We start from the raw sequence: 27479 nt of genomic DNA on the forward strand, positions 1-27479 counted from the left end.
ATTTTTAATCGGTTTATGTTCAACAAGCAGTCGAATACACTGCCCCGTACGAGCGATTATACCGTTACCGCCCACTACTACGCGATTGCAGGGGGTGGCAAGGCGCCATCTCGTATGGGTCCGAACTAGTGTCATTGTATTCATGTGAGCCTGAGAAGAAGCTGTTCAGGGCAGGAGTACGGTGACGTGTCTAGGTTTGAATGCGCGGCCGATTGGGTCAGAGTGGAGGAGGCAGGCCTCGTTTCACACGCATTTGCGGCTGTGTCGTCAAAGCATTGGCTACAGCGACCACACATACCATGTAGCGAGCAACGTGGAAGTCAAAACATTGGGACTACGGGCGCGGCTGTGGTGGGGATAGGCAGACCTAGCAATGATAGGCTCTATTTGTTTATGTGCCGTTCCCGGGCTGTTCTCTATGAAGAGGTTTATGACAGATCATTACTATTGAGCTGGAAGTCGGCACTTTCTCGGACAACACGAGTTGTACTTTACTTAACTCAGTTTGCGACATTTTTAACTTTCCGATAAATAAGGTCACTATCGTTTTGAAAACAGCGAGATAAACGATTTTCTTGAATCCATATTTATTAAGCTTAACATTTTTAAAACTAAGAAAATGAAAACACTATCCGGATGTGGCGTGTTTCAGTTTTTTTCAAAAATCAGACCATCAATGAAATGATAATTAAAATAAACAACAATTAAAGATAATAATTCTGCTTACGATTGATCTAAAAATCGCAGTATCTCATATAATTGTTTTAGTTTTTAATTATTCTCGAGTATCCATACTTCCGTGAACGTTGATCTACATACAATTAATGCACATGTATCATTCCATGCAAAATAGGACTCCTGTTTCGAATTTTGTTCAAATTTGGATATGTTGCAGTCTTTAATAAAATATGAACGTATCTCAAAGAGAATTCTTTGAAATCTTGAAAATTGATGGTTCTACGCGGACGTGGAATATGAGGTGTCACAACTTTTTCATTAAATTATAACGGCCAAACTAACAAAACAATGACAATTTTAGTTTTGGGTGCACATACTGAAACCATAAGAGTATTTAATAAAAATTATTTCAGTTGAAAAAATATTTATTTTCATAGTTTATTTTGCAATTGTTTCTTTAAACAGGCGCATTGCTATCATACCGTCAGGAAATTGGAAAAATAAAAATAATGATAATATAGCCCCAAGTGTCCTCTTTATGGACCCGTTTTTAAAAATACGGATACTTTAAAATTGGCGACATGAAAATTATTTGAAGTGAACGCTGTTCGTCCTACATCAGACGAAAATCAAAATCATTTTAACTTCTTCCTACATCGTCCAGCGTCGAGGCCCCATGGGGTTTGTCCATTGTTACCCTCCTCGAAGTACCTGAAAAAGGTTTGGCTCCCCGTGATTTTGACCATTTCGTCCGGTTTCTGGCCCACTGTGAGCACCTTGCTGGACGAAAACGGACGAAAAGACACCAACACATCCCTTCCGAACGCTCGTCTGTGTGGGCTGATGTCTGATGTAGGACGAAAACGGGTCCACTGTGATCGTACCCTTACGTAGCGGCCAAGTTTGAATAATTTAGCCCTCCATGTGACTCTTTAAAAATTAAATAGCGTTCTTTTTAACTAATTTTTATTTTTATTTTTCTAAGCTAACGAACTTGGCCGTATTCTGTTTGATCTCACAACTTTTTACGGCCATAAGAACTTGGCTCCTGTTTACAGAATGTTTTTGTTGGGATTTCATCAATTTTTGTTGAAATTTCATCAATTATCAAGTAGGTATCAAAGATTAACGCTGCCGGCGAATTAGAACCCAACTTTACCTATATTTTTTTGTTATAATTTTATTGTCATTTTCTTACCTTATTGTAATCTACCAAGTTAAGCTTTTTGCCACTACCTCGAATGGCGCTATACGAACGTTTGAAGAGACCAGATAATTCTTTCCGGAATTTACACGGTTCCTTATGGGAAAAGCGGCATATTTCATTTTCTCCATACATAACCTATTTCGTTTTTTTTTAATACAACCCCTTTAAGGTGTAAAATTTCAAACTTTGATAATTATTCCTTTGAGTGTTTGTTATGGTGGACCTATGTACCAAATTTCAAGCTTGTAGGTCAATGGGAAGTACCCAAAAGGTTTTGATGATCTGTCAGTCAGTCAGTCAGTCAGTCAGTCAGTGACAAATTTAGCGATTTTTGAGGTCCCCTATGTCTCGGAACCTACTAATGTTGGAAGATTAATGTTTTGTCAATATTGAGACATGATAGTATTTAACAAGTGTACGAAATTACATCTCTCCATCTGCCTCCAGTGTCGAGTTATAAGTCTCTAAAAAACGGCTAAGTTGTTTCGTGTAAAAGGAGGTAGTGCAAGAACTTGGTTGGTGCACTACCGTGCACCTAGATATTATGGTCCGTTGTTTATAGTGCTGGTTTCAAGAAAATACCAGCAGACTGTATACCACTAAATAACCCTATTTATACCTCGAGAACAATATTAGTAATCACTCTTGGTTACAATAACAAACAGGCTGATTGTTTACAAGCTCGCTTTGCAACAGCATTACCAATTAGAGGCACTAGAAGCTTTCATAGCTTTACCCCGTATCGTATAAAGAACTGCTATGCAAAACTTGCTCGTGCGATAATCATGGCTCTGTTTTTAGTGTAATGAAATAGCCTTTCTTATATTTTTTTCCATAATCCTTAAGTCTATCCCACACAATGACCCTATCCATGCTTCTTACCATAAACTCTCCTTATCCCTCCCCGATGCGCTATGGAAGAAAACCACCACCTTCTCGTGGCTTCTATTGAGCAACGACACCTTTTTTGTAGAACATATAAAATTCGTATAAAAACTGTTGAAATATGTAAAAATGAATCTATTGTTTCACTCAAGGAACGATCGATTTAATATTTGTGTGTATAGTTCAGTTAGGTCAGTAGTTAGTTATTTGTTCGATGTATCGTTCAATGCTTTCTAGCCTGAATGATTCTCAATTGACGTGTGATATTTAAATCAAATAGACGTGTTTTTTGTGTGCTCATTGTTGTGTTAATAAAACTTCAATAAGTTAATTTGTTTGATTAAATACATAATCTAATAAAAACTAATATCTATAAATGAAGTCATGATTAAAAAGGTGTTGTTGGCCCAAGAGTGGTTACTAATATTGTTCTCGAGGTATAAATAGGGTTATTTAGTGGTATACAGTCTGCTGGTATTTTCTTGAAACCAGCACTATAGACAACGGACCATAATATCGTTTCTACCTGAAACGGGGGGTACACGGCGTACTTTACCAGTCATTGTGACGCCAATTTTTATGGCTCCATCTTTTTCAAGGGCTCATTTTGAAGGGGAAACTTCAAGGAATACAACCACATTTTTTCAAAATTTATATCACTCTGGCCCCTCATCGACGAAAACGTAAAAAAAGAATTTGTTTAAATTTTCCGACATTATAAAGTTAATTTTCGAGGTTCAAAAAATTATTTTGTAATAGCCCAATCCTTTCAGAATAAAACCAAAAAAATGTAGCTTAATCGGACAAACAGTTCCTGAGATAAAAATTCGTAAGTGAGGTCCGTTTTCGCCAAAATGGGCAAAAATTGAAAACTTTGAAGGCCTGCCATTTCTAAAAAAATTCGAAACCGGCAAAACGATGAGTTAAACCCCACCTAATTTCACGTACACTACAACATATTTTATTTAGAACAAAATCGACGATGGTGCCTGCAAAAAGTAATCGATTTGGGCATGGAATGACCCAAGTGTAAACGCAGCAATGGTTGACAAGGTACGTAAGCCACTAACGAGTAAACAAGTAATAAGAAAATGTCAAGACATGAACCAAGAATATGATCGAAAAGTGACAATAATCGAATCGAATCGATACGTGCCGGAAAATCGCCCACGGAAATCAGTGCGTGGTTTGGCTACATGAAAACACAAGTTTATGGACTGGCCAAGAAATTCCGAAATCCTGAAAAAAAGGAGGTGGTAACTGCGTTCCGGGAAACTCGGCGGAATCGTTCTGATCACAACATTCGTGATCGAACTGAAAAGACAGATTAATCAGGCTTTACGAAAGCCTCTGTTATCGCTAGTCTTCCGAGTTAGCCCCCCACTTTCAGAATTACGTAATTTCAACAGTTGTGCCAAGTTTGTGCTACGTTTTGCTCAAATATTATAACTGTAATATCATAAATGCGATAAAAAATAGAGAAAAACAATTTGTAGGGTGGTCCCCCACGTTTAATTTCTTGCAATTTTCTCTATTGTTTTTCTCTAAGTTACGCTAAAATTGTGCTAAAGTATTACTTCAAAAAAATAACCAGAAAAAAGTTAGAAAATAATAGTTTTGGACATGCAAGTAACGTTTAAGTTAGTATCAGTTATCCAAATAGCATAGATTTGCATATCTGAGTTGTGTTAGCCTAGCAGAAGACAGCACCAAGGCCGATTTCCCCAGCATAACGATATTAAGCACAACACTTTACTCTTTTCCGCGTGAGTAACTACATAACTATAGAGGGATCACCCTGCTACATAGATACGGCATATAAAATATACGCCGGGGTGATAAACCGGAGGATAATGGAAGGCATTGAAGAGAAGGGAGCATTAAATGAAACACGAGCAGGGTTCCGGAAAAAGAGAGGAACCATGGACAACGTGGTCATTCTGCAACACGTGGTAGAGAGGGAAATACGGAAAAAGGGAGGGGCAATTTATGCTTTCTTCACGGAAATATACGAAGAGGTGACAACAAATGTAGTCAGGGTGAGAGGAACGGTATCGAAGGAATTCTGGAAGGAAAATAGCGTCAGGCAGGAGTGTGGGCCAAGTCCCACCTTATTTTCAATCTTCCTATCAGACCTGGAATCAGAGATGAAGAAGGTGCAGGTGGGTGGAACAAGAGTGGGGAAGGAGAAATTCTGGACACTAGGGTATGCGGATGACGTGGTAATGATTGCGGAGAAAGAAGAAGATATAAAGATGATGTTAAAAATGCTGAAGACATACCTGGGAATGGAAAAGCAGGGATTAAATGCACAAAAATCAAAGATGATGGTGTTTGGTCCAGGTAGGGGGAGCAAGAAGAAGAGGGAGTGGAAATGGGGAGAAGAAGAAATTGCAAAAAATTAAAAGTGAGGAGCAGTAGGAAAATCGTTTTCCCATATTTTTTGTCGCATTTTTGATATTAAAGTTTTAATATTAGAGCACAATGTAGCACAAACCTAAGATAATTCAGCACAATTGTTGAAATTACGTAATTCTGAAAGTGAGGAAGTAACTTCTAGGAGGCCTCCCGACTTTTGGCCTCCCTGTAGCCCCAACTGCGATCCCCTTCACTATTACATGTAGGGCATAGTCGCAACACCAAAAATACCTAAAGCCTACGATCACAGAGGTGATGACGCAAATGTATGTATCTAGAATAGTATCTCCATAACTGTTCGTATCGTCGGGCCTACCGAGCGACAGTTCTATTAGTGGAGGTGTTACATTCGGTATCGCAGGTCAGGGGAATTGGCTCGAATTGAAAGGAATACAGTTACACTTTCTCTGCTATTTCCAGGTTGGTCATGACGAGATATATGAAATTCGGCAAGTGCAAAAAAATATAGTTTTACAGGAATTATGAATTCGTTGAAAGAATTTTCATGTACTGCGAAATGACGTTTTAATTTTATAAATATCTTAATTGCACAGTAATGAATTTTTCGAACGCTATTTAAAAAAACTTAAATTATATTGTATATTCAACACATGGATTACTTTTTCCAATAAATTGTATATATGTATACAATATAATTGTATCCGGCATTACCGAAATCCTCGGCATGCCGGATTTATATATGTCAACAACCCTGAAATAGATTTTGTATCAAGAATCAGCATGTTCATTGGCAAACAGGTTTGTAAAGTGGGCATAATTACTTGTATGGTTCCTGTAGTTCCTCTGTGACGAAATTCAGATAGTTCCAACCTGAATAGGAAAACAAGCCTGAATAAATGGCCAGAGCGATATAGCCAGGCTGCGTGTTGGTGCCAGCCATGGGTGCGTGGAAATTCTCCGTGTGACCCATGCACAGCCACCAGAATCCAGCCACGATGATAATCACGAGCGCAAAGATTTTCGTTGCGGTGAAGATGTCCTGCACCCTAGTAGCCCATTTCACGTTGTAACAGTTGATCACTGTCAATATACCTGCGGTCAACATAAATTTAACCAATAGAACCATTTTTTCAAATAATCATTATTTATGTATTCATTAAGACACAGTGTTCCAAAAATCTCAAACTGTGCATAATTAAACATTCATTTCCGCTTGAATATTTCAATATTTCAATCCTGACTCAATTTAGTGTAATTATTCGGAATAGTGGGTCCACAGCGATTTCCATGGCATTGAAATATGTTATTGGGCATGATCCTGAAGAACTACGTTTCCCTTTAAATGTTACCGCCGCTTTACCGCTAATTTTTATCAGCTCCGCCTTAGTTTTGCGATACAGTAAATTCTCTATAAACGCGAAAATCTTTCACCGATAAACGCGAAAGAAATATCCCCTCCAAACTAATGCACAGACTCGGCTCGGTATATCGGTGTGAACCACTACTGTTAGCGCGAACGCGTATCTTTATGTAATTTGTATTTCGCGCTATACCTGTTTTGTTTTCTCGTCACCTGTGCTCGCTCTACTTTAAATGTATATGTCGATCTATATTTTGTACATTCTCGTTCTGTCTGTATTGTCCTTACTCGGGCAGTATAGCTCGCACCGTCAAAATAAATGGATCTCTCCGCAAATTCTCAGTCGATTCTCTTGTCTGTTCACCTCGTAATAGTCTAAAGCTAAATTCTCTATGTTCTTCTTTTACTATCGGGCTGCAAGATTAAATATTATAACGAACCGCTCTCTACATTAATGGTCCTTCGAGCCGGATCTTGCAAGCTATAACGGTATATCGCGCCTCTCTTGTTAGTTCTCGATTCTCAGCGATCTCGATACGTATCGTGCGTAAGTGGACATCTCTCGTGATTTAAAACGCATTCTGGAACGCGTATTTAAATCTTCTCGAAAGTACTTGACTCTCTCAATCTCTTATTCGTATGTGCATGTGTGAGTGGTAACCGTTGCGGCTGACCGCTGGATTAAAAATTTGAACCTCGTGAACTCAGTGACTCTTAGTGTTGTGGTTGACTATGACTTTGCAGATATCGAAAATGAGTGACGCGAGCTTCGAATATCTTCTCGAACAAAATTTGCGCTGCAAGGGCCACACTCAACGCTGAGACGCGGGAAAAAGTGAATAAACACGCGTACTTCTCGAAAGAAGTCTTTATCACGTGTGAAGAGAACTTTCTTGATGCTCAAGAGGCTATCCAAATCCTGGTAGACGATCTCACGGACAATGAAACCAGTCTGAAAACGAAAGACCAGGACGACGAGGACCAACCGGGCACGAAAAGCAAGAAAGCTCGACTTCCGAAAATCGATCTTCCTAAATTCAACGGTGATTACTCGGAATGGGGAGAATTTCACGATCTGTACAAGTCTATGGATGTCTCCAATACTGACTTGGAACCTGTGGAAAAACTAAAGTACCTCAAGTTGTGTCTCCCAGGAAACGCACGTCTACGGTTAAAGGATGTCGCTCTGAGAGCGAGTGATTTTCAAATCGCTTGGGACGATCTTGTGGCGTATTACGAAAACAAGCGCATGCTTGTGGGCACCGCGTTAGAATCGCTCTTTGCCGTTAAATCGCTAAATCGTGAATCGCCGTCCGATCTCGAGCGACTATATTCTGAAATTAAACAAGCTCTCGGCGCTCTCGAAGCTCTCGACAGACCTGTCAAATACTGGGACGACATACTAGTCTTTACGATGGTTGGGAAACTCGATGCAACCTCAATCAAAGAATGGGAAAGTGAACTCGGTGCCAGTACAGAACCGCCAACCTGGAAGCAACTCGTACAATTCATGATTTCGCGAATCCGATCGCTGCATGCGTAAGAGAGAGCTAAAGGAAAGCCACGCGCCGAGCCTCAAACCTCCTCAAATTCTCGCCAAACGAGTGCTAAATCGCATCATACGGCAACCTCGACAGGTGTTATCACGTGCTCACTCTGCGACGCCGCTCATTATCTCTCGTCTTGTCCAAAATACCTTGGGAAGTCTATGGAACAGCGTCGCGAGTTTCTCGCGCAGAAAAGACTCTGCTATAATTGTTTAGGTCCGCATCAACGCAAGATGTGCCGTTCGACAAAACGATGTCGAATGTGTGGAGCTCAACAGCACACATCAATACATAGTGGAGGCACTCATCTCACAGCAGTTCCAGCGCATCAGCATCTCGAGAAGACTACTCCTGACTGATCCTCAAGACTGATCCTGCAGCATCCGTGTCAAGACTCCCGCGCCGCGATCAGACGATGCCGAGCGGCTCAGCATCGAGCAACGTTGCTCAAGTTGGTAGCCTCGAACGACCGCCGGTTCTCCTGGCCACCGCCGTCGTCAAAATTATATCGAGCTGCGGTGAACCTATCGAAGCCCGCGCGCTTCTCGATCAGGGATCGGAGATCTCTCTCATCACGGAGTCCTTAGCTCAACGACTCCGACTCCCGCGCTCGCGTTCGTCGATCTACATCGTCGGTATCGGAGCGGAATCGTCGCGTCCTTCGCGTGGCTCAGTCGCTCTGAATCTGCAATCTCGCGTACGACCAACGTTCACGTGCAAAGTAAACGCCTCTATATTGTCGAAACTCACAGGATACTTGCCCTCAACGAAAGTATCCGATTATAGCTGGCCACACCTACAGGATCTCGAATTGGCTGATCCGAACTTTGCACAACCTGGATGCATCGATCTCGTGCTCGGAGCGGATGTTTACGGTTTGTTCCTCGAAGAAAGCGTTCGCAAAGGACCAGTCACGGCTCCGATGGCTCAAAATACGACTCTCGGCTGGATCCTATCGGGCGTCGTCCCCGCAGCGAACGCAACATCGCCTCGTTCTCGAGCTTCTACAGAAGTTCTGGATGCAGGAAGAAGCGTTCTCAGTAGTTCCGGATCAATTGTCGCCTGAAGAAACTCAGTGCGAGTCTCATTTCGCCGCTACTCACGGGCGAAATTCGGAGGGAAGATATATTGTTCGTCTACCCTTCAAAAGGATACCGGAAAATTTGGGGAATTCTCGATCGCAAGCTCTCAGGGTGTTAACCCGCCAGGAAAAACGCTTCTCCAAGGATTCGACCCTGCAAAACGCCTACGTCTCATTCATGGAGGAGTACGGAAACCTGGGACACATGCTTCGCGCGGCAGACACAAATCCGGATCAGAATCGCGTTTATTATCTTCCGCATTTGTGTGTAATCCCCGAATCTAGCTCCTCTACGAAGTATCGCGTCGTGTTTAACGGATCTCAACAGACAGATCGCGGTATCTTGCTCAACGGCTGCTACTTGATTCTGATTTCCAAGATAGTGACAATGAAGAAAATAATAATACATACAATTGTTGAAAGTAGCTCATTTGAATATGACGAAGATAATAGTAACGAGGACGAAATATTAGCTTATCAAGGATCCTATAATTAAGAAAATTCGAAAAGTTGTTAAAATATTTAAACATTCCCCTACTAAAAATGCCGTTTTACAAAAATATATACTTACTGAAATAAAAAAAGAACGTATGCTAATATTAGATTCTAAAACACGCTGGAACAGTTTGTTATTAACGATGGAACGATTTTTGAAATTAAAATATCGAATTCAGAAAGCATTAATTGATTTAAAACAAATTAATTTTTCCGATAGTGAATTCGATTTAACATCAAGAACTGTATCAGCTCTGCTTCCAATAAAACTGGCTGTGGAAGCATTCTCTCTCTCTCTCTCTCTGTCGGAAGGATTCCAACTTATTAACAGCGAATGCAGCAACAAATTTTATGTTGGAATCACTTAAAGATCAGGACACGCCACTGTCTGAGGAATTATACAGTGTATTGAAAATTCGTATACAGTATACAGGAAAGGTATAGTGAACTAGAAAATATTTTAAGGTATTTACATGATTATAACGACTTTAAAAAAGAAAACGGAAAGGAAGAAAACAAGCTAAGAAAGCTTCCACAAGAATTCGTTGAAGATGATGTTGATGTTAATTTCGAAAAAGAATTGTCTCTCGAGAAGAAATTACAATTAGCTACATTAGCTATAAATAAAAAAATTGTCACGAACAATAATACAAAAATAATAGAAAAAATAGATTTATCCAAATATTTAAAGAAAGTATATCGCTCATTATTAACAGTACTGTGGTAAATGAGTGGGGGGAAATGCATGTAAAGAAGATACATCTCTTTAATTTGAATTAGGCGGCATGACGCCGGGTCTAGTAAGATCGGTATGGTAGAGAACATGCGGACGAACAAAGGTAGAATATTCGAGAAGGTGACCACGTGCGCACAACGAATAGAGAAAGATTAGAGAAGACAACAGAGACAGATAAAAAGGGATTATTAAAAGAAGTGGTAATAGAAAATAGACGATTAGAAATAACTTAAATGTCGTTTCTCTTTTGACAGGTGAATAAAACAAAATGTAAATAATGTAAATAATGTATATAACTTGTCATAATAAATTTAACGAAGAATCTTATATGCATAATAATAATATATAGTGGTTTAATATAAATAACACTTACATATATCCTAATACATAAAATAAAGATTTCACTCTCACACGTGGCGTCTATACATCGTGCAACTCAACATAACCTCTCACGACAAGCACTCCCTCTATATACTTCTGGCCTCTCACTCACTCACGCGCGCTCACACTTCCATAGATACTCTACATTCTCAACTCTCACATACAATACAAACAATCACCACTCACAAGTACCACCAACCAGCGTGAATGCGGAAAGAGGATTTTCAACTGCAGGTAATTTGTGCAGAAAAATACGTTCAAGGCTTAATCACAGTTCAATATAGACGCATTATGTTTTTTACAATCACACTTCAAAAATATAAAGTTATTCAAGTCAATAAATTAGTTAATGTTTTTTCTATTAAACAACTGTGTTTTTGTACCTTCATGAAAACTCTTAATACCGGTATTAATACCGGTATACCAGTACAACGTTTAAAAAAATACCGAATACCGGTATTGTATTTTCGGTCCGGTATTGTAATCCCTAATGCGAATAGAGTGAGTTGTGGTTAGGTCGCAGGAGGGGGCGGAGAGGGCCGGCTCTACCACCTTTGAGTAGTTCTTCAAAATTGAAAGCTCATCCATACAAGGTGTCTTAAAATTCCTTCAACATTCAGAAATGGGAGATTCCTGAGTTTAGGTTCCTTAAGGAGTTATTAACAAAAAACACGGAGCAATCAGAGTGCGGCTTCAGCGAACGGAGTCCAACTCGGCGACAGGTCCCGCTTAGCGTGGCGTCGCAGTTGGGCCAGCCAGAATCAATCCGCTGTAGCCGCGCTCTGATTGGTCCGTGTTTTTCGTTAATAACTCCTAAACAATGCTGCGGACGACATGTTTGCAAAGGAAAATGTCGCTTCGAATGATCTCAGGAACCTCCTATTTCCGGATGTTGAAGGAATGTTGAGACACCCTGTATAACCAGTGTCAGACCCTGTTTTCTTTCTGAAAGTCCACAACGTGTTTACAAAAACAATAAACAGACGACGCACAGTGGTCGGAACGTATAGGGAAAATGGAAAAAACTTCATAACTTCGGCAATTCTCAATATTTTTGAATAATTCTTTTTTTTATTGCTTCTCAATCTTCAAACTTCTCATATTATCAAACGAAATATTAAACAATGAACTTAATATAATTGTTTATACATAATATTTTTTATTACATTACGAACTCTTATTTCAGCATACTAAAATTGAATACTTGAAATAGTATTAAGCAAACAGACTAGAAATAGAATTAAACAAACAAACTTCAAATAGTATTAAACAAACAAACTTTAAATAGTATTAGACAAACAAACTTGAAATAGTATTAATCAAAAAGCTTAATATCATTTTGTATACATAATATTACGAATAATATTATTAACGAATAGTATTATATTAGTATAATAATATTTACATAATATACATGAACACTATTTCAATAGAGACTGCGCTTGTTCAGTAAGTGGCAGTGATTTGGTCTTCGGTTCTGGTCTTAAAAGATTAATGTATGGATCCGAAGTTATTAAAAGCATGTGTAACATGTCCTCATTTGTTGCTAAACGAGATCACTTTCTGGTGTGGTGTATTCTATAGTATCTGTAATGTTTATTCCTACCCTCCTGGTCCTCTTCCGACAGCGAACCCCTATGGGATCCGTGCCTATGCATGGATATCTCTATCCATCGTATTTAGAAAAAAATACTTCCAATGAAATTTGTATGGTTTTCAAACAGCTAAGACGCAGAAAGTTAAACATCTTAGACTTGTAGAACCGGCAAGAAAATATTTAAACATATTCTAAGAATATGCTAAGAAAATTGGTATCCCAAAAAACTCGTTTATTGTTAGAACATTAAAACATCAGATTCTTCTCTAATACACTAGATGATTACATTTTTTGTAATCGCAGTGGTTTTCAAATTAAATTTTGTATCTATTTTATATACCCATACTTTGCTTTCGAAAATTAGTAACTGTATCCTAAAAATTAATTCGAATTAAAAAGTGGATACATACAGTATTTACATATTTACAAAGTATTTACATACACGTGAAATAATCATGGCGATTGATCATTTTGTTGGAATTTATTCCTATGAGAATAACAATTCGGTACAGGGATCATAATCCTTCGAACCGTCTAGCGAAGTGTCGCCCACTTATTCAGGAATCCTGCTTCGTTGCTGAAACTTCATGCGCTCTCAAACTTTAAACGTTAATATCAGCTAAACGTGGAAAAACGTGGCGCTGATTTTTGCAGGACTATTGTGTGATGGTGTCTTCTTTCAAAAGATGCCACTCAGAGAATGTAGGAACGTGTAGCTTTTTTTGTAGAGCTACAAAAAGCAGCTGTAATATGAAATTATACGTATCCTACTTTCGGGCTTTATATTGTTATTTTGGTTGTGAGTTTTCGAAAATTATTAACATCGGGCATAAGCTGAGACTATATACATTTATAATATATAGCATATATGGTTATAAATGTCCTCAAAAATGAAAGAATAACGTCGAGCGTGTGGTTAGAAATCTATAAGAATCCAACTAGAATCTGAGAGGTCTACTTTAGATCTATTTTTCTCCGTTATTAAAGAGAAAAACATAGATCCATTTTCATAGCAAGATACATTGGTTTATGGCCTATCAGGAAATAGTGGTCAATATTTGAAATAACGACTTTCATAATTTAGGGTTTTTTCCTGCTTCCGACCACTGTGCGACGCGCCTAGTAGACTCACGTTACCACGGAACATGCACGAATAAGGGAAATTCAATTCAATACTAGCAATAGTTTTTTGCAAATATCTCGAAAACTAAAACGGACCCACCCCATTATATGTGAAAAGGAAAAAGTTGTTCAAAATGTGTAGCTGCCTAACATATTTAAATTTCATCAAAATCGAAGAGGAGTACATATTATTCGTCCGCCGAGAGTTGGCACAGAATCTCGCCAGCGGGGTGCAGGGGGACTCGCCGAGTCCCCACCAGAGTTGCCATATGCGCGCCGCGCCAGGCCCCTTACGTTTCCGTCCCTCGCCTAGATGCTCCGTCAAGCCTGCTTTCGCTTCCCCCACTCTTACCACTACCGCTACCGCGTACCGAGTCGGTAGCATGTGTTGGGATTAGCCCTATTTCGTGTTCAATCCTTCGCATGGTTTGTAGAAGGAACACTGCATTGTTGCACATGCGTTGCGTTCACTGTTGTAGCTGCGCGCGCCGCGCCGTTTTCTTCTTCTTGTTGTATCGTTCCGCGCGTGTTCCCTTATACACGTGTCTGCACTGGTTCTACTTAATAAATATCTTTTGTACTTTTCGTACGTTCTGTTCTCCAGATTCATACGTTATCGCGCTCACAGGTTATGGGCTCAGGCGATTTGGGAACAGTTGAGAAAGTTATTTTCTAAGTGTGTGTTTAAGCGGAACTTGCCCACGTTTTCGAGTTTGAGGTTATACACATGTTCGTCAAACCTCGAGTTGATAACTGAACGGAAATGTCGCATCCGATGAGGATTGAGCTACTAAATAAAGAGAATTACGACTCCTGGAGCATGCAAGTGGATGCTCTGATGACGAAGAACAACACGTGGACATACGTTTGTGGAGACGTACCGAAACCGAAGCTAATCGAGGGCAATGCAGAGTCCGTGGCTGCAGTAAACGCATGGCTGCGAGCAGATAAACAAGCTAAGTCTGACCTTATATTATCTATAAGTCCAAGCGAACTACAACAAGTTCGTGGATGCGCTACGTCGCGAGATATATGGATCAAATTGCAAGGTATTTATGGTTCCAAGGGGCCGCGTAAGGCCACCTTATTAAAACAGTTGACATTGCAGCGATTACAAGAAGGAGAAAATGTGCGACAGCACATGGATAAATTCTGTGATGCAGTTGATAAACTGGCCACAATGGGAGTGGAGATCAATCAAGATCAGCTGTGTATAATGTTATTATATAGCTTCCCACAGAGCTTTGAAAATTTTCGGTGTGCCATTGAGTCACGGGATGTATTACCTACACCAGAGGCTTTGAAAATAAAAATTTTGGAAGAAAATGAAGCTCGTAGACAAAATTACTCTAGTGGTGAGACTGAAGCAATGGCAGCTTGGCGAAATAAGAAGCCAATACCAAAGGTTATGCCTGCAAGTAAAGAGGATAACCGTAACAACACAAGCACTTCAAAAGAAAAATAGCAGGTAAAATGTTTTAAGTGTCGTAAGTTAGGACAAAATGCTCCAGAGTGTCCACGACGTAACATGCCTAGTGCAAAAGAAGCGCAAAAGAAGGATGCTTTTCTGACTATCCATAGCGTGGATAGTATTGCTCTCAATACGCAGTCCATGGAGAGATGTAATCGTTGGTGCCTTGACAGCGGAAACACATCTCATGTATGTCGAGATGCAAATAGTTTTTCAGATTTGAGCAGCGTGGAGTGTGGAAAGCTGAAGCTGGCTAGTCAATTTTCATCCAACATTGAGGCTAAGGGAACAGTACAGTTGGTAACAAATGATGACATTCGAAACAAGACGATTGAGTTACGTGAAACTTTACTGGTTCCTGACTTGAGAATGAACTTAATGTCGGTAGCTCGGATTACTGATCAGGGATATGAGGTCACATTTCACAGAAATGGTGCAAGAGTGTAAAACTCTGAAGGCCAAATCAGGGTTGTCGCTGACCGCATTGGTGACTTGTACTATATAAGAGAAGAAGACAAGCAGATTTGTACGATGTCGACAAGTCGTAACGAAGAGACTTTGACATTGTGGCACGAGCGTCTGGGACATGTGAATGCCCGAGATCTTCTTCAGATGGTGAAGAACAAGCAGGTCCTTGACATCAATTTGAAGGGAGATGAAACTCTTCCTTTCTGTGAGGTTTGTGTGAAGAATAAAATGACCTCTTTACCCTTTACGAGACGCAGTAACAGAACCAACAAACGATTGGAAATCGTACATGCGGATCTGTGTGGGCCGATGAGGACAGAGTCCAAGGGAAGAGCTCGATTCTTCGTTACCTTCATTGATGATTGCTCGAAGTGGTGCGAAGTGTATTTTGTAAAAAATAAAAGCGATGTTCTTTCTGTTTTTATGCAGTATAAGGCTTATGCCGAGAAGCAGACAGGCGAGAAAATCAAGCATCTGCAGACGGATAACGGCAGAGAATTCTGCAATGCCGAGTTTGACGAATTTCTTAAGCGTCATGGGATTCGGCGGAGGCTTACGGTCCCTTATACTCCGCAGCAGAATGGAATAGCGGAACGAAAGAACCAAACCTTGGTCGGGATGGCAAGGTGTTTAATAATGCAAGGGGGCCTGCAGCCGTCATTTTGGGCAGAGGCGGTTCACAGCGCTAATTACCTGAGGAACCGCTGTGCGTCGAAGCCAATCGACGGGAAGACACCATTCCAAATATGGACTGGGAAGCTGCCAAGTCTGCAACATCTGAGGGTGATAGGTACGAAAGCCTACATTCTTGATAAGGCTCCGACAAAAGGTAAATTCGACACCCGAGCCAAGATGGGTGTTTTAGTCGGATATTCGGAAGTGACAAAAGGCTATCGTTTTTGGGTGCCTTCTGAAGGTAAGATAGTCTTGTCCAGGGACTTGCGTTTCTTGTCCGAGGCTAAGAATGTTTCAGTCGGGTCGGTCGAGGAAGCAGTCCGGAATGGTTCTGATGGATTTCCTGAGGAAGTAGAATTTTTTGCTTCGAGTCCTGTATCTTCTTCTCTGGATAATGAGCAGGAAAATAATGAGCAGCAAAATAATGCACCAAACGAGAATACGCCTGTTCAACCGGGAAGAACTGGGCGGAAGGGGCCTGGGAGACCCAAAATAATCCGTACAGGTGCTCGTCGAAGACCGAGGAAACTCTATCGTTCTACGAGTGTCCCAAATAATAGGATGAATGCATCCGAGACGCCAATGGAAAGTGGGCGAGTCCAAATTTTAGATCCTGATGTACCGAACGAGGAAAATGCATTGAATGATGATATCACCGACGAGGTATTCTATGATGCGAATGCTGCGGAAGAAATGGCCTTCATGTCTGAGGTAAATTTTAAAGAGGCTATGACTGGACCACATGCTGAACAATGAAAGGAAGCAATGGTACAGGAGATGAAGGACATGATCCAAAAAAATACATGGGAGGTGGTAGATCGCCCGAAGAATCGTGGCGTGGTTGGCAGCCGTATGGTCCTCACAAAGAAGTTCGGAGTTGACGGAGATTTGGATCGTCGAAAGGCGCGTTTGGTTGCGAAGGGATTTTCACAAAAACAAGGTATCGACTTTATACAGACATTTGCACCTGTAGCCCGTTTGGAGTCCCTGAGGCTGTTGATGGCTCTGGCAGCGAGGTATAAGATGGCTGTGCATCAACTGAACATTGTCACTGCCTATTTAAATGGCCATTTGGAGGAAGAGATCCTCATGGAGAGGCCGGTTTTCCTCAAAGAGACGCTTGAGGAAATCTTGAAGCGCGTGAGGGAAAAAGTACAGAAATTGGTACTAGGGCTGACCGAATGTTACGGATGCTGCAGAAGGGAGATAAAGTGTGTCTCCTTAAACGAGCCCTATATGGACTGAAGGAAGCTGGTCGCCAATGGAATAGACGACTGGACCCATGCTTGTATTTCCGACGGGAGAAAGAAGCTTGCATCATAGTCCTAGTCTATGTGGACGATATTTGATCGCGTCCACTAATCCAACATGGACTCAGGATTTGAAGTATGGCTTAACGCGAGAGTTCGAGGTCAAGGATCTTGGTCGAGCCAAGTACTGTCTGGGAATTGAAGTGGACCAGACTTCTGATGGCATTTTGTTGTCGCAGCGGCGTTACATCCAGAATATTCTGGAGCGTTTTGGCATGAGCGGAGCAAATCCTGTTGATACGCCTGGCATAGCAGGTTCGAGTACGTCCAAATGGACTGAAATTAAGGATCAGGAAGACAATAAGCGACCATATCGCGAACTCATCGGAGCCTTGATGTATTTGGCGATAGCTACGAGGCCCGATATAGCCTTTATCGTTAGCTTCCTAGGACAATTTAATAATTGTCATAAAGGGGAACATTGGGGAGCTGCGAAGAGAGTGCTTCGCTACCTTCAAGGCACGCTTGATTATGGTTTGAGTTTCAGGCAGACGTAGGGTGGTTTGGTTGGATACTCGGATGCGGATTGGGGAAACTGTGAGGTCGATCGTAGATCGTACACTGGATACACATTTCTCCTGAGTGGAGCGGCAGTCTTCTGGAAGGCTCAGAAACAGCGTACTGTGGCGCTTTCTTCGACGGAGGCCGAATATATGCCCCTTGCCGAGGCGGCCAAGGAGGCGAAATATCTGCGTTCGCTGCTGTTGCAGCTTGGATTCGAGGAGCTCGCTGCCGTGATACTCCACTGTGATAACCGCGGAGCTAGGAGTTTGTCGGAGAATCCGGTTTTCCACTCCAGGACGAAACACATAGATGTCCGTCATCACTTCGTCCGTGACGCGGTTAAAGAGCGATTGTTTGTATTATCGAACATTTCGACACAGACAAAGCGTTGGCTGATGTTTTCACAAAATCATTGCCAAGGGTTAAACATTATTATTGTATTGAAGCGTTGGGAATGCGTCCGCGATAGTATATTTTTTTTTGTTTGTCTTCTATCAATGTATATGCGCTTGGATTGAGGGGGGCGTGTTGGGATTAGCCCTATTTCGTGTTCAATCTTTCGCGGGGTTTGTAGAAGGAACACTGCATTGCTGCGCATGCGTTGCGTTCACTGTTCGGTTGTACCTGCGCGCGCCGCGCCGTTCTCTTCTTCTTGTATCGTTCCGCGCGTGTTCGCTTATACACGTGTCTGCACTGTTCTACTTAATAAATATCTTTTGTACTTTTCGTACGTTCTGTTCTCCAGATTCATACGTTATCGCGCTCACAGCATGCTCCACGCCGCACGGTGGGTAAAAGTGACTTACCTCGCTTCAGAAAGAAATAACTTTCGATAGAAATGAGGTAGAGTAATGAATTTTTTTTTTAATTAAAGCTGAAACTTTGCAGAATATGGGAAAAATAGGGAGATAACGGTACGAACGGTTTTTAACCTTGAGAAAATTCGTTAAACTGTCACAATTTCCAGAAAATGTGGTTTCTGCATTACCACGGGCAGAAAAAATTTTTTAAATTTTTGCTACGCTAGCCGCATTATGACCACCCTTACGTCAAGATGGTCGAAGAAAACCATTGAGGAGGTCGCCGTATCAGTTGTGCTTGCGCATACCGCACAGTTTAATAGGCGTCTACACCACCTGGCATTTACGAATGACATCACCACCAGAAGCAGACTGCAGCAGGACCTGAAGGCATTTTCCAGCGCTAAACGCAAATACAACTCTACTGATTGTGAGCCAGAACTGTCTGCAGAGAATAAGCGTTATAAACCAGCGCCTTCAAACCCTGTTCAGTGTCATCCCTGTGGTAAGCTGGGACACAAAGCCGCCGAATGTTGCAAGAGGATGGCGCGAGGACAAGTCCCTGTTAATGCCAGTTCGGGGAGGCCAGAATTGAAGAACAGTGTGACTTGTTATCGCTGCGGCGAAAAGGGACACGTCTCGACTCGTTGTACCAGGTCAGGAGCGACCAACAACGGCAGCGGTGTGACGTCATTCCGGACAACGAGCGGCAGCAGCAATGCCGCGCCGTGCATGCCGAACGTCGAGTCGATGCATGCGAAGTCCGACCTGTGATCGGTCAGCTGACACAATCCGGTAAGTCGTATTCATTTTGCTATGATTCCGGTGCCGAATGCTCACCCACCAACGAAGGAACTGCGAGTAGATTTTCTGTTACGGTCCATAACACAGTAATTTCGATCGTAGGAATAGGTAACTCAAACGTATTTAGTACCTGCCAGATTCAAAGCGAGGCCTCAGTAACGGATACACTTTTGCGGTCCCATTTCATGCAGTAGCTGACTGCTTGAAGTATGACGCCAGGCTCGGGCGCGATATTTTAAAACAGGGGTTTTCAATTACTATGACCGCGAATAGTTTCTCGTTAACCAAAATTAAAGTGGTGGATTGTTGTAAGGTTTCTAAACCCTTTGATCTCGATAAGATTGATACCGACGTACCTCCTGAACACAAGGTCCCATTATCAAATTTGTTAAACGAATTCTCTGAAACTTTTACCGATGGTTTGCCACGTACACGTATGACTACCGGTGAGATTAAAATACGGCTTGTTGATCCTACTAAGACGTTCCAACGTAGACAATACCGGCTTTCCCTTGACGAGAGACAATTAGTGCGCGATAAAGTAAAAGAAATGTTAGAGGCTCGTATCATACGACCCAGCTGTTCCCCTTTTGCAAGTCCCATCCTGCTTGTAAAGAAACGCGATGGATCGCATCGCATGTGCGTCGATTACCCCGAACTAAATCATAACACAGTCCCTGACCGGTTTCCTTTACCCTTGATACGGGATCAAATCGCTCGCCTAGCTGATACTAATTATTTCACGTGTCTTGATTGTGCTAGTGAATTTAATTTAATTCCCGTACACCCTGATAGTATCGAACTTACTGCTTTTGTGACACCCGATGGTCAGCATGAATACCTGAAAATGCCTTTCGGCATACGGACCTTAGGCGACCTTGTCTATTCTTACGTTATCGTTTACATGGATGACATTTTAATTCCCTCGCGGGATATAAATGAAGGGTTAGAGTGATTGCGCACTGTATTAGACCTGTATTTGACAAAACCAGATTTGACAGTACAAAGACCAAATTAGTTAAATTTAAACCAGGAGACTTCGTGTTAATTCGAAATGAAGAAAGAAATCAGACCAAGCTTGACACCAAATTTAAAGGCCCATTTAAAATCATTGAAGTTCTTGATGGAGACAGATACCTTTTAAAATCCTTAACTAGTAATCGCACATATAAGTATGCGCATGATCGAGTTCGAAAAATGCCCGAGTGCCAAGTTTCGGACGAGTTTAATGAGTCAGATTAGCAATGATGTGTTTTGTGCGATTGTTACGTCTATGCTGTGTGCATAGACGGCGGTCTGTGTGACCTGTTACGTCTATGCTGTGTGCATAGACGGCGTTCTGTGTGAACTGTTACGACTATCAATATAGTCGGCGGTCTGTGTGACCTGTTACGTCTATGCTGTGTGCATAGACGGCAGTCTGTGTGACCTGTTACGTCTATGCTGGGTGCATAGACGGCGTTCTGTGTGAACTGTTACGACTATCAATACAGTCGGCGGTCTGTGTGACCTGTTACGTCTATGCTGTGTGCATAGACGGCGTTCTGTGTGAACTGTTACGACTATCAATATAGTCGGCGGTCTGTGTGACCTGTTACGTCTATGCTGTGTGCATAGACGGCGTTCTGTGTGAACTGTTACCATGTTTGATTCCCTGCAATGCATGATTTCCTCCAACTATTTTATGTTGATGAAAACCGGGCAAACTGCAATGGAAAGTTAATACTTTCGTTACCTCTTGTACGTTAGGAAGGCCGAACTATGAAGGTAATATGAAGGAATTGTTCTGTCACATATACACGTGAGGACGCGTGACATGTCAGTCCGGCCGTGTCGTAGATTTAAGCGTGTTGTTAGGATAAGCATGGGCTGAGCATTTGCCGTTGTAGGTTGCCGGAGTCGGCTGCCGAGTGCTCGCGCGTGTATTTACATTGTAGCGCGGCCGAAACGTTTGATCGGCTGCGACAAACAAAATCAGCTCTCTTTGAGAATGCGTGCACGTGGACGGAGTGACCCTGCGGAGTGGGGAAAATGCGAGGCAAGGCCCTCGATGGCCCGAGACGGGCCGGCAGATTTTGTTTAGCGCTCGAACGATCGAGATCAGACCGCAGAGTCATACAGTCAGAACACTCGACAGCCCGACACGCGGCGATGAAACGTGTTAACGCCGGGGCGCACGGGTCGCGCCAAAATGTTACTGCTACGACATATATTATATATAATATGCGCAAGGTGATATAAAACAATATTTATTGACATAGGTATACAATGAAATTTGAATATTTGTAATTATTGGTTACAAAAGAAAAAGAAAAAAAATAAATAAAATAATAATAATAATATATCTTTTTGTGAAAAGATATATTTGTATCACGGTTTTGCCGTTCTTTACAATTCTTTATGCGACAAGTTTGCACCATTTTTTCCAATTTGTACCAAATGATGAACTTGTGAAATATACTTGTGCACTTGGCACCTGCTTCGTCTCACACACTATCCACCATTTTGAATTATCTCGAATCGAGGCTTGTGGGCACCCGATAATTTTGGATCTCAGAACACGGCATCGTATACACATACTATACCTATGCCGGGTCTATAAGTATATATGGTCTAAGAGACGAACCCAATGCGAAATTGAGTTGGCATGACAGCTGTCTTTGCTCATTATGCATGACTACTAAAAACACGGACCAATCAGAGCGCGACCTAGACACGTGTTGGCACAGTCGGCTAATTAACAGCTGGCGCGACGCGCCGGGCTGACTGTGCCAACACGCGTCTAGGTCGCGCTCTGATTGGTCCGTGTTACTGACCTCAGGAACGACCCATTTCCGGATGTTGAAGGAATTTTGAGACACCCTGTACAGAGTTAAAGCAGTGGAATAACGGAAAATACGAAAGTTAAGTTTTTCTGCAAAATCTCGGAATTTAATCATAAAGTTAAAATTGCTCTAACTTTTGAACGGTTAAAGATAAAATAGCAAACTATCATATATTCTAGAAGGAATTTAATTGACTAGCTGAAGAGTTAGCTAGTCAAATAAGGCAAAAATTTTTTCTTCAAAATTAGTGAATTTTGAACGCGGATATCTCGGAAACTATGAGAGATAGCGAAAAACTGAATGGAGTCAATCCTGTGGCACATTTTGCCAGCTTTAATTTCATATAGAATGGTCTTATCGCTAGGACGTATAGTTTCCTAAATGTGAACCCCCTGCAGCCTGCTCACCTCCTAGGAGTGGGGACTTTTAGTATGTTTACATCCTAACTAGTCCAAACAAAGTTCCAAAGTCAAATATTGTGTTCCTTCCATTTCCCTCTGCACTCCCCTTTTAAGCATTCAACGACTGGACCATTTGGACGATTGCAATGTCGCGAACGAACCCGATGCGAAATCAGGGAGTCTTTAGTATTGTTAGTGGGCCTCGTAACGTAACTAGTATAATTTAATTGATACAATCCGAGCGGTAAGATTGTATCGTGTGGGATGTTCGAATTACTTGATTAGGAATTTGGAACGATAATTATGAGCTTAGTGATTTGCACGATTTTTCCAACCAACAGAAATATATTCTGATTATAAGAATTGTCGCGACTGTATAAAATGGAATTGATATGAAAATATGATTAGCTAAGATGCACGCGGTGTTGACGCACTGGCAATGCGGGGTCACGAAGCAACTTTATAACTGCCTAATAGATTTTATACCGGACTCGCGGAATCTATATTGTTAACCTTGATATGAAGGGGAACTTTAACCCGATCTCACTGGAAGTTGACTCTACGAGATGTAGCACGACGTGACACGATTCGTGACTACGCAAGTACTAGCCGCCGAGAGTAAAAATTTAAGGGTTTATGTACCCCTAAAATGAATGGGATGGTTTGTTCATAATCTGAGGTAACATAGGGCCAGACTCTCGTTTTGTCACTTCTAATTAAATTGGGCCAGACCTCGATATTCGTTAAAAGGGTCAACTACGATACGAAAGGTTATCTAGGACGTTTCCCGCCAGGGACGATCTTGAAGAGATTCCTGTTAGAAAGTCGAACGGAATCTGTTCTCCATCCGTAACACAGTAAATCGCAGTATTATACATATGTATAGTATACAGCATGGGTGGCCCAACCTTCTGCATACTATGCGTACATTTTTTTCACATACGAGTTCAGATGCGCCATACAACTCGAGCACTTCTTCTACCTTCTTACGTTCCTTGTTGCAGTTGGAAAATAGGAATAGGGGTAGGATCTGCTTCGATTAGGGGAGGAAAAGGGATAACTCAATCACGCAAGTAAATTAATTAACTTAAGCCAGTTCAAAAAAACACACGTTCATTGGAGCACTAATCTACAATAGTGAGAAATGATCTTTTGGACGATAGCCGAGATCAATCATCGCCACCCTGCGGCGCGTCGCGTCGCGTCGCATCGCGTCGTTGCGTTGGTCGACAGTGGAGTGGGTAGGCACTGGGCAGCGATTGCACAGGCGACCCGGGCCCGGACACCGATGGAGGATTTACTTGTATACACGGTGTCCCAAAACTCATGCAGAACCCGAAAATGGGAGGTTCCTGAGGTCATTTGAAGCGACATTTTCCTTAGAAAAAATGTTATCCGCGGCTTTGTTTAGGAGTTATTAAAGAAAAAAACGGACCATCAGTGCGCGATCTAGACGCGAGTTGGCACAATCGTACAGTGTGTCGTCCAATGGAAAAAAGTCGGAAAATCAAAGTGTAAGATTGGCAAATTTATGTATCCTAAAATGTTCGTAACAAAACGAAGTTCCTAAAACTGCCTTAAATTTTAACTGAATAAATCAATTTGTTATTAAAATTGAGGCTGAAACTTTACTGTCAAAAAACATGCGTCCCTCGCAAGCTATTTGGTTTTTTAATTTGATTTTTACAGGGTGTGTTTAGCATTATAAGACCTTCAATCTCCCAAAATTTTTTTTTTAAATAACCGCAATTTGTCCTAATTTTTTATGTTTAACATTTATCGACTTTGATTAGAATTTTAAAAAAAGTACGTCAAAGTACACCCGTGAATTTTTTACAGTAATTGGTGGCATATTAAACTTTAATTTTTCGCGTTGGTTTAAATCTGCTCACATTTGCTCAAGCGGAGAAAATAATAAAAAACCGTATTATGCGCTCGCGCTCGGCGGCTTTCTGCGTAGTCTCTTGAAGAAATTTGTTGCAATTACTTTTAGACGCATGCCATTTGATAAGTACTTACATATGTGTTCAATTTTATTCTAATAAATTATATATTCAGTGTAATTGGGTTATAATTCCCGCCGCGAGTAATGTTGGGGCTCGCCGTAGCGCGTCGATTCGCTAGCTGCATCGCGTGTAAGTTACGCGGCGTAACGTTCGTTGTTCTGTACTTACTTGCGCGCTTGCGTTCTTGTTATAACGGTCGAGACATGCGACCGCGTTTTGCCAGTTGATATTGTATTGTCTTATTATTGCTACTTATGTGTATGCTTTACTTAAATATATCGTGTGTGAATAAACTATGAATACTACTTTATAATTTACTCTAACCCTGATGCGCCAACATTTAGTTTTAAAATTGTTTAAATATTTACAATCTTTCAATTCAGTATTAAAGAAAGTACCAAAAGGTTCCTTCGAGATTTTGTATTATATTAATTTGAAGCACATTAGACTTGATATATGACGGTCGACCTTAACTGCATAAATATACACATATAAAATAAATTTTTAAAAAACACCACGTTTAAAAAACGGACTAAAAAGTATAAAATAATTTTTTCTAGCCCCATACAGATTCCTAACCCCGTATCGATAGTCCTGAAAATTTGTGATTGTGAATTTTTAATAGCTATGAAAATACTTGTAAGATTTAAAACGAAAAACGTGGGGCGCAAGATAATATGTACAAGGTGTTAAGAAATGTTTGGTCTTGGCAAGCATAGGCGTATTCTGCATCTCCGGAACGATGGAGATCTGTAAAAAAAAGTTGCCGCAAAATTGCCCTTAACCTTGAATTTCAAGGACAAATTTTTTTATTTTATTGTATTCTACGCAGCATGAGGATAAAAAGTGTTAAAGGAACTATGGGTCAAAACTCAACCGTTTCGCCAAAAATTGATGCGGAAGTTTTGTCGGCTGCAAGATGAATTTTATTCACAGAAATTGGAGATTTCAAATGGAACTTCTAGTTGTTGACATAGACACAGTCTTGGAGAGAATTTAAACACACCGCTACAGCGTTAAACGCCACATAAACACAGTTCGAGTGACCCTCACTAGATTCTTAGGGAGCGTTTATAGTTCGCTTCCCGCGAGAGGTTTCCCGCGACATCTGCGACGCGAGCGGGAAAAAAGTCATAAATTTCGAGCGGGTCGACGGGCCCAAAGGTCTCTACGGCTTCACGGTTCGTTTAGGTAAAGTACCGATAGGCGGTAGGATATCTTCGGAGACCTTTTTTTGTGCCACGCACAGCGCGGGGCACAGCGGGCCCGTCGACCCGCTCGAAATTTATGACTTTTTTCCCGCTCGCGTCGCAGACGTCGCGGGGAACCTCTCGCGGGAAGCGAACTATAAACGCTCCCTTATGGGGAGCGGTAAATCAACAGATATATAAATCGGGGCACGAAATAAGAACTGTGGAAAAATTGAAAATTCGAATAGAGCATGTCTTCCAACATTTACGAAGTATACCAAATTTACATCAGCGAGTTATAAACAATATTCAGAACAGATTAGAGACCTGTTTGCAAAACAATGGTGGCCATATTGAAGCTGGCAGTCAAGCTCGGCTATTAAGAAATATTAATCAGAATGGATCGGTTCTTGGGCTTAGAAGAAGAAATAGAAGATGAACTTCTTTCAAGACTTATTGATTATGTTAGATTGCCGATAAACAACAGGTAAACAACAATAGTAACTGCATGCTTCATTAGTAATAACTCTACTATTATTTTTTATGAGAACGGTTGAATTTTGACCCATAGTTCCTTTGACACTTTTTATCCTCATGATGCGTAGAATACAATAAAATAAAAAAAATTTGTCCTTGAAATTCAAGGTTAAGGACAATTTTGCGGCAACTTTTTTTACAGATCTCCATCGATCCGAAGATGTAGAATACGCCTATGCTTGCCAAGACCAAACATTTCTTAACACCCTGTACATAGTAAGGAGTGTAGAGAGTAGCTGCCGCTGAGAAAAAACTCGCAATAAAATTGTTAGTGATTTAGGTGTTCATGCATCAGTTATCTATTGCATGCTCCCCACGTTTTTCGTTTTGAATCTGTTGGAATTTATACATTGACAAAAATAATCTACTCTTATTTAGTAGGTAAATTCAGTTTGTTTCACTCTCGAACACCTATATAAATGAACATTGTATCAATGCTGTCTACGACATGAAACTCTCAACTCTTATCTGTTTCTTAGATCGACGTCTGTTATTTTCTGGAGTGATCCTCACTTCTGTCATATCTGTCAATTAGTAAAGACGTGCCTCACAACGTGTCTTCTATATTTAATAGAATAAATTCTATTGCATATTTGATCGTGAGTGATTTATTATATACCCATATTCCATTAGAATCTTACAAGTATTTTCATAGCTATTAAAAATTCACAATCACAAATTTTCAGGACTATCTGTATGGGGTTAGGAATCTGTATGGGGCTAGAAAAAATTATTTTGTACTTTTCAGTCCGTTTTTTAAACGTGGTGTTTTTAAAATTTTTATTTTGTACTTTTCAGTCTGTTTTAAAAACGTGGTATTTTTTAAAAATTAATTTTTATTTAAATAATTATTTTCTGCTTTTTAGTCTTGTATGTGTGCAATTTTACAATCGATTTTGAACATTTTGATGAGATTATAACAGAGACATGTAGTAAATTTCAGACGGTATTGCGACGGTCATATCGAAAACAAACGCCGTGGTAAAATGTCAAAGATAAAGGTTCGACGGAGAATTTCGG

At 40.9% G+C, this 27479-nt stretch overlaps 1 protein-coding gene across 11 annotated transcripts in view; it reads right to left on the reverse strand.

Annotated features, from left to right (window-relative positions):
* The window catches only part of LOC143210726 (Y+L amino acid transporter 2-like), a 694702-nt gene that overhangs the window by 435095 nt on the left and 232128 nt on the right, over positions 1-27479 (reverse strand). For all 11 annotated transcript variants that reach the window (XM_076427860.1, XM_076427853.1, XM_076427855.1 and 8 more), the window contains one exon: positions 5971-6241. In XM_076427860.1, the coding sequence (XP_076283975.1) occupies positions 5971-6241 (271 nt within the window). The remainder of the gene's footprint in view (positions 1-5970; positions 6242-27479) is intronic.

The sequence above is a fragment of the Lasioglossum baleicum genome, chromosome 7 (genome assembly GCF_051020765.1).
Source record: "Lasioglossum baleicum chromosome 7, iyLasBale1, whole genome shotgun sequence".
NCBI lineage: Eukaryota > Metazoa > Arthropoda > Insecta > Hymenoptera > Halictidae > Lasioglossum > Lasioglossum baleicum.